The sequence below is a fragment of the Poecilia formosa genome, unplaced genomic scaffold, assembly GCF_000485575.1.
Source record: "Poecilia formosa unplaced genomic scaffold, Poecilia_formosa-5.1.2 Scaffold208, whole genome shotgun sequence".
Taxonomy (NCBI): Eukaryota; Metazoa; Chordata; class Actinopteri; order Cyprinodontiformes; family Poeciliidae; genus Poecilia; species Poecilia formosa.
This window is the reverse complement of record NW_006800147.1, coordinates 409,998-417,966: the sequence shown is the minus strand read 5'-3', so window position 1 is coordinate 417,966 and position 7,969 is coordinate 409,998. Positions and strand designations below refer to the sequence as shown.

General features: G+C 38.2%; 1 protein-coding gene across 1 annotated transcript in view; it reads left to right on the top strand.

The window, feature by feature from the left end:
- Positions 1 to 7,969, top strand: part of ak5 (adenylate kinase 5) — a 108,159-nt gene that overhangs the window by 63,514 nt on the left and 36,676 nt on the right. The window contains exon 8 of the mRNA XM_016679340.1: positions 2,673 to 2,746. Within this exon, the coding sequence (XP_016534826.1) occupies positions 2,673 to 2,746 (74 nt within the window). The remainder of the gene's footprint in view (positions 1 to 2,672; positions 2,747 to 7,969) is intronic.

Genomic DNA, 7,969 nt, shown 5'->3' with positions numbered 1-7,969 from the left:
ACCAAAATGATGATAATTCATACAAGTAAAAAAAAATGAAATCAGGCAAAATAATTTTTTTTTCAAATCAGTTTCTTCCAATTAAAAACATATGAAACTTTAACCAAAACTACAGGCGTGTTTGGTGAATCTTTGGTAGACACATGTTTGTTTGTCATTCAGTGGGTAGAAAATCCATAAATCTTCTAAATTAAAAGTAGCAATACTTTATAATAAAATTACTGAACTACATGTAAAAAGTGCAATGTGGTGAAATACTCCTAAAAGTAATGTTTTGTAATGTAATTGAGTAATCAATCAATCAAATTTTATTTGTACAGAACATTTCAGCAGTGGCGCAACTGCACATTATTCAGGTGGATGCGAAAACATAAATCGGCGCTCCCCCCCGCCCTCGAAGGAAGGAACGTCAGCGTAGAAAATATACGCTTGCTTCCTCCCCCCCCTCCCCCGAGGCAAGGATACGTTAAGTATGAAACTCGCGCTAGATTTACCTCATTATGTGCGTGAAGTGAAGGAGCGTAAGGCGCGCTGAAGTGTATGGGAAAACATAATCGGCCCCATCCAGACGGGGTTTTGGCGCCCCCTCTGGTGCTGCGCCCCTATGCGTTGCATGCGCTGCATACCCACTTTTTGCGCCACTGCATTTCAGTAGCAAGGCATTTCAAAGTGCTTTACATCATTACATAAAAATACAAAGTCATGCAACATAAAATCAACAATCAAAACATCACATTAAGTCAAGTGTCGTCGTTAAATTCGTAATTGATTACGTTTAAAATCCAACTCTAAACAGCTGGGTTTTTAGTCGAGATTTAAAGGCACTCAATGTTTCGGCTGTTTTACAGTTTTCTGGAAGTTTGTTCCAAATTTGTGGTGCATAGAAGCTGAATGCTGCTTCTCCTTGTTTGATTCTGGTTCTGGGGATGCAGAGCAGAACCAGAACCAGGAGACCTGAGGGGTCTGGAAGGTTGCTATGACAACAGCAGATCTTTAATGTGTTGTGGTGCTGACCCGTTCAGTAATTTATAAACTAACAGCAGTATTTTAAAGTCTGTTGTCTGAGCTACAGGGAGCCAGTGAAGGACCTTAAAACTGGTGTTATGTGCTGCGAGCAGCAGCAGCAAATCTAACTGGTTTCTGCCCGCCGCTGCGTGTTTCTCAGCCCTGCAGGTCTCAGCAGGTGTGTCTCAGAAAACAGATCAACTGGAGCCAATTAGGATAACGAAGCTCCGGCTCTGAGAAAACTGTTTATCTGCTGCTGGAAGTAGGAAGCAGACAAGTGAAGGAGTTCTTACAAGAGGTGGAGGCCATGATTGATTTATGCACTTCTGCCTCCAGATGTTGTTTCTCATTCAGCTGTTACAGCCTTACAAGGTTTTTACAGCTCGAAATGAAAAGGATTCATGGTTTTGGATTCTAGATGTTTTAAATCATGAAAAGAAAAGGATTTAGGAGAGGGAATGTGAATGTGTTACCACTTCTGCTCATCTCCGTCCCATATTCAGCTCTGGAAAAAAGGAAGAGCCCGCTGCTGCTGCACTGAACCCCGTAGAAAACCTTCTGCTTATTCCAACAAATATTGATGTCTGAACTCTTCCTGAGTTAAAACATTAGTATTGGTGTTTCTAAATTGTTTCCTTTGCATTATTTGAGGTCTGAAAGCACTGCACCTTTTTCCTATTTTGACCATTTTTCATTTTATGCAAATAAACGCTAAAGTTTTGCTTGTAATTTCAGAGACATGTCAGGAGTTCATATAATATAATAATGTTCATTTTACTCAAACATATACCTATAAAAAGTAAAATCAGATAAACTGATAATGTTAAATGGTCTCCAGAGCTGTGTATAATATATTTATTCCCTTCAACATTGAAAATGTTCTCTAAATTAATCAGATTGTGTCTGCTGTCCACAGATTTCTGTTGGATTAAGTTTTGGATTTTTCGTGCAGTGAAGACATTTTTGCTCACAGTGATGCAGAAAAATCTTTAGTTTAAAAGCATGTTTTGAGTAAAAACTGAGTGGCATTTAGTAAAAACTTCATAATTAAAAAAAACTTTGGTCCTATGTTAATTAAAGTAACCCCAGAGCATGATGCTGCCACCTCCGTATTTCACCCTGTGTTTTGTAGATTCACTGCTGTTTCCTGTTTTCAGATAGACGGCCTTGTGTTTGACTCATTTGTTTACAGAAAAACTGCAAATTAGGCCTACCTCACCGCCCCACCAACACCGTGCTTTACAGTTAGTTTGAGATTGAGTTTTTGGTAATCTGCTTTTCTCGTCTGTTCAAATTGTTCCACTAATCTTGTTTTTATTTAGACAAGCTTGCCAGGCTGTGCTGCAAAATTCTTAATAAATAAGAGCAAGTAGCTGCTAGTAAATAAAGTTCATCAGTTCTTAAATTTTATTGAAACATGAGTAAGGGGTGTACTTACTTCTTCATGCACATCTTTTCTCATCTGAAGAGTGTGTGTATTATTTTTTTTACACATTAAAGTGAATTTAAATAATTTATTTAACCTAGTAAACAGCAGAACATTTTTATTATGTCTTGATACATTAAACGGATTGAAAGAGGGTGTACTTTTTTCACTCTGCTCCTAAAATACCAAGCTGTTAAAGTGATCCTGTTACGAGTTATCGACTGGGTCTGTCTGTGTTCAGGTCCGAGCGAACTGGATCTCAATCTGCTGGGGGAAACCGGCAGCCTGGCAGAGGAAACCCACAAAGAAAACCAGGTGAGATAATTTCCCAGCCCTGGGAACATGCGCTGATAAACGCAGTGATTACTCAAACTGCACTGCAAAAACAAAACCTTACCAAGTATTTTTGGTCTAGTTTCTCGGACAAATATCTTCGTACACTTGAAAAGAGAAAAACTAATACACAAGTAACTTTTCAGCAAGAAACAGGAGCTTGTTTTAAGCAAATAATTCCTTGATATTGATGAAAAACTACTAGTTCCACTGGCAGATATTTTAATTTATAGCATGGGAAAAAGTCTGGTTATAAGTGAAATAATTTGCTAGCAGAACTGGTATTTTTTCAATAATATTGAGGAATTATTTACTTAAAACAAGCGTTTATAAATTGCTGAAAACTCGCTTGTAAGTTTGTTTTGTACCAAGATATCTAGAAACTAGACCAAAAGTACTTGATAGAATTTAGTGTGAAAACATAATGTGAAGCTTTCACCCTCAAACTTATCCTAAAAACCCGAGAAAAACTCCATAAAAATAAGTGTAGAAAATCCTGTAGTGTTTTCTTATGTTTATCCGAATCCAGAAGCTTCCCCTTTAGCCTTTTTAACCTCACTTTAATATCAACATTTTAATATTTCCCTCCGCATTTTAAATAAAGATTACCAACCAGATAAACTCTGATTTCCTCATCCGGCGCTCTTCTTTTCTCCTTGGTTTCTAACATGAGCGACAGCCTCAAAGCAGCTTTAAAAAATAAAAAGGTGTCGGTAAGCTCGTCTCAAAGGCCAGATGATTCAGCGCTGTAAATGTCCTGAGATGGCAGCCATTGTTGTGCAACGTTTGGCAGCGTTTCAGATCAGCGCCGTTCCTCCACACAATCTGGATGCTGCTGCTGTCGGTGGAGCAACAACTTCAACCTCTGTCTGATCTCTCATCCAACTAAACGACTCAAAACATCTTTCTGAGCTCTTTTCCACTTCTGATTCTCTACGGCTGTTTTCTAACCAGGTCGGGTTTGTTTCATATACACACACTCTCTGCGTCTCCCGTTTTTCTCTCCATGTCTTCAACTGAATGATTTCAGATCAGGGAGCTGTTAGTGAAAAACACCCTTTGCCCCAAATAATAACTGCGTACCTTTAAGGTAGATTTCCACCTGATATTCCAGTAAACTTGGTTTGATTGGGGACCAAGGTTGCAACATTTTTACTTTCATGCTTCACTGTGTCAAACGAGCCAAACTAACTGAAAACCTGTTCCCCTCCTCGCCTGTGGGGGCGCTGCACCAAGAACAACTTAAGGAAATGACACAAAAACCTCTGAAGAAGACATGAGCTTAACTTCCTTCTTCACAAAATGTAAACAAAAATGGATTAGCGTCGTATTTTACCGTTTTTAGCATTTCGCTTTTGTCTTTGGTAAAAGACTATAAGCCATTACTCCCACTAGCGGTAGACTAGCTCATTTGTTTAGGTTGTTTTTACCCAGAATGCCCTGCACTGTGGTCCACTTCGTGCTTTTGGAGCTGTCTCTATTAAGTTTAGCATTGATACTGCACCAGAGTTCACTTCAACCGAACTGAGAGCGAGGTTTTTAGGCAAACCGGAGTTCACTTTTTGGCATTTGTGCCTGCTCTTAAAAGAAGAGGTGACAGTGATAAACTTAAAAGAGGCTTATATAAATATATATAAAGCCTTTTTTAATGTGTTTAAATTTTATATAATGTTTATATTGTTGTCTCTAATTATGCTAATTTATCACAGATGTCTCTTTTTTGGGGGCCGATTAGCCCAGCTCGATAGCATGTAGCTGAAACGGGTTCTTTTTAGCTCACAGTAAGACCTTTATATATTTATTTATGGTTATTTCCCTTTTTTAGTTTTTCAGAACAGGGCACCCATTTATTTTTTCCCCCCACTACTTTTCTTGCTTTTTTGGTCCACATCAAAGATTGATTGCGCATTCACAGCTCCCCAAACGAACCAGACTTTCTAGACAAACTCAAACTAAGGTTTGTCTAGAAAGTAGACAAAAGAGAGCTGGTGTGAACGCACCTTGATTGAATTTTGTTTTCATAAAACGCTGTCTTACAGTTTCCCCAAGTTCTTTAAATAAAAGTCGACTTGAATTTATTTTTGAATGTAGCTTTTAGATCATTCTCCATCTATAAGATATAAAAGCTTGTTTTGATGACGTCCCAGTAAAATGTTTTTTTTTGCGCTCACTTTTTACTGCGACAGCAGCAAACTCCTGAAGCTCTTAGCAGGGACAAACTAAACCCTGATAGGAAGTGAAGGAATGGATTAATGTAGACAAAAACATCTCTGGATGGAGGTGACCGACGTTCACCTTTCAACACACCAGTGACCTGAATCCATCTGGCAAAACACAGACTTAAAACTCTGTGAACATCTGCAGAAGAGGAGTTCACTGGCAGTTCAAATCCAGTCAGCCGGCGCTTGATTGCAACCGTCAGGAAGAATGCAGCCCAAGAAAACCCAAATGCAAAAAGCTACAGCCGTCCTGAGTTAGGTATGAAGACTGAGAGATAATATATTCAGGAAAATATAAGTGTTAGGGGTGAAAGTTATTGATAAGCGGCCATTTTCTTCTTCTATAAAGAGGGACAGACGTCGTTCTATAGCATAAAGACCTACATTTTTTACAATATTTTGAATAAAAAAAAACATTATTTTGTGTCAGTTGTATTAAGTACAGACTGAATAAAGATAAAATTGTGGTTCTCACATTGTTAAACTTATACATATTTATAAAATATAACAAGACAAGAGCCTCTTAAGTTGATGAATAGAAGCAAAAGACTTTAATTCCCCATGAACAGAGAAGCTTTCAAACAGAAGCACAGTCTTGTTGCCAGAGTTGATTAGTAACTGGTTACATTTACTTATTTACTTTTACTTGAGTAACTTTATTGAAAAATTTTACTTTTAGGAGCATTTTTACTTTAATTTGAGTAATTTTATTATGGAGTATCGCTACACTTAAGTAAAATTTATAGATTTTCTACCCACTGAATGAAAAACAAAACATTTTTTAACCAAAAATACACCAGACTAGGGCTGAAACGATTCCTCGAATGATTCGAGTACCTCGATTACTAAAATATTCGTTTACAACAGCCCTACACCAGACACACACCTGCAGTTTTATTAAAGTTTCATAAGCTTTACAGTGAAAGAAACTGATTTGAAAAAAAATTATTTTGCCTGATTATTTTCATTACTTATATGAATTATTGTCATGTTGTACTGAAAATACAAATTATGTAATTTTTAAGTAATAAATGATTGATGATTTGATCAGTTACTCAATACTTGAATAGCGTTGTACCAAATACATTTTTACTCTTAACTTGAGTAATTTCTTGGATTGGACTTTTACTTTTACTTGAGTAAAAATATATCTAAGTAATGCTAGTCAGTACAACTTTTGAGTACTTCCCCACCTCTGCTTGTTGCTGTTGAAGGAATATTAAACGTCATTCCATGAGCAACATTAATTAATAACGGCTCTAAAATACTCCGTCCCATCAGTTTAAGTTCCTCCGTCAAACCTAAGAAGCTTGTTGAGTGTTTGTTTACATTTCGAAACGGAACCGGAAACGTGCATTTTTCATCCCAAACCGGACTCTCTTCCCTGTTATGTGACGCCTCTTAAAAATGACCGGCGACGCCCTCTGCTGGACGGCGGCCAAACTACAACACAGAAGGTCAAAGCGGACCTTATAAGTTCACAAAAATTCACTTATTTCTATCTAATAAACCATTAATCGACAATAAATCGTAAGTTTATTAAATGTTTGCATCTCTAAGGGGTATTTTGCCTTTGAAACACATTCAGTCTACAGGAAATGCTCAAACAGTCCTTCATAGTCATTATTTCACCTGCTCAATAGGGGGAACTATGACCTGGAGTTTAATGAGAGTCCTTTAAGAGCCTGCTCATTCTGCATGAAGTGGCTACGCAGGGTGAAATAAACCCTGAAGCTGCTCCACTTTTACAGGAAAACCAAACAAGCAGTCTGACGTTTTGACTTTAAGTTGATCACAGAGCCAGATGCTTCCTTACCCGAGTCCCGACTGTCCCTCGTCTCCCGGGGCTTCACAACCGGTTGACGCTCTTTGTGGAGCCAGAATACGTTGACCTTTGAATGAGGCTGATCAATGACTAAATGATGTCATCCACTCATTATTCAGACACGTTCAAAGCCTGGGCAGAGGCCGCTCTATTCATACTGTAAGTCATTAATCCGTGCAGAGGTGAAACGCAGAGGGGCTGGAGGGCGAGCAGAGTGCAAACAAACGAGGCGAGAACGACTCGCTGAAGACGGTCATGTCCCTGCGCAACCTCTCGCCACGCCGAAGGGGGACGCGGTGCGTCCTGCGAAGTGGAACAAAGACGCAGCAACGCCCCGTCACCCTGTGTTTGCAGCGTCTGATGTGAGGAGGAGATGGGTTGAGTAATCGTGCTGATCAAAGAGGATTGCAGCAGGAGGTTTTGACGTGTGCTGTCCAATCTCCTGGAAGTTTTTAACAATTATTCCCAAACTGTCCACCTGCTCTGATTAATTCCTGATGAATTAGCTGCGCCACGGCTGACATGTTAAAGTATTTATACTCGCCTTGCTGCGCTCATTGTAATTAGAGCTGCAAGTTCTTCTTCGGGTCTCGACCAGCATCTAAGTAAAGATTTTTTACCAATTAACCAATTTTTTTGGCTTTTGAATGTTTAACTTTTTAGAGAATCAGGATTTTTATTTTTTACCAATGCACTCTTTAGGTTTTCTTAGTTCAAAGTGATGTTAGTGCACCAAGCGCCGCCATCTTGTTTGACACCTTCTACTTATTTGGACTTTGAACATTAGAGCCAGGCCACAATTTCTATTACGAGAATAATGTCATAATAGTACAAGAATACAGGGGTAATATTAGAAACATTAACTAGTAATTTTATGAGAAATGTTACAGAAAAAAACCTTTCTAACTTAAATTAGAATGGTTGAGAATCTTACTATTGGTTTATAAGGAAATACTTAATATATTTACAGATCAGCATCAAATTATTAGCAATAACAGGACTTTGAAACCTTTGCACAAAAAACGACACGGACCAATGTGCCACGTTAGATCTTGATCTATTAGCTTTTTTTCGCGAAAATTACTTTTCTCCTAATTTTAAGATGTTTTTCTGATAATATTGCATCTTTATTTTGTTATTATTATGATTATTAGAGGTGTG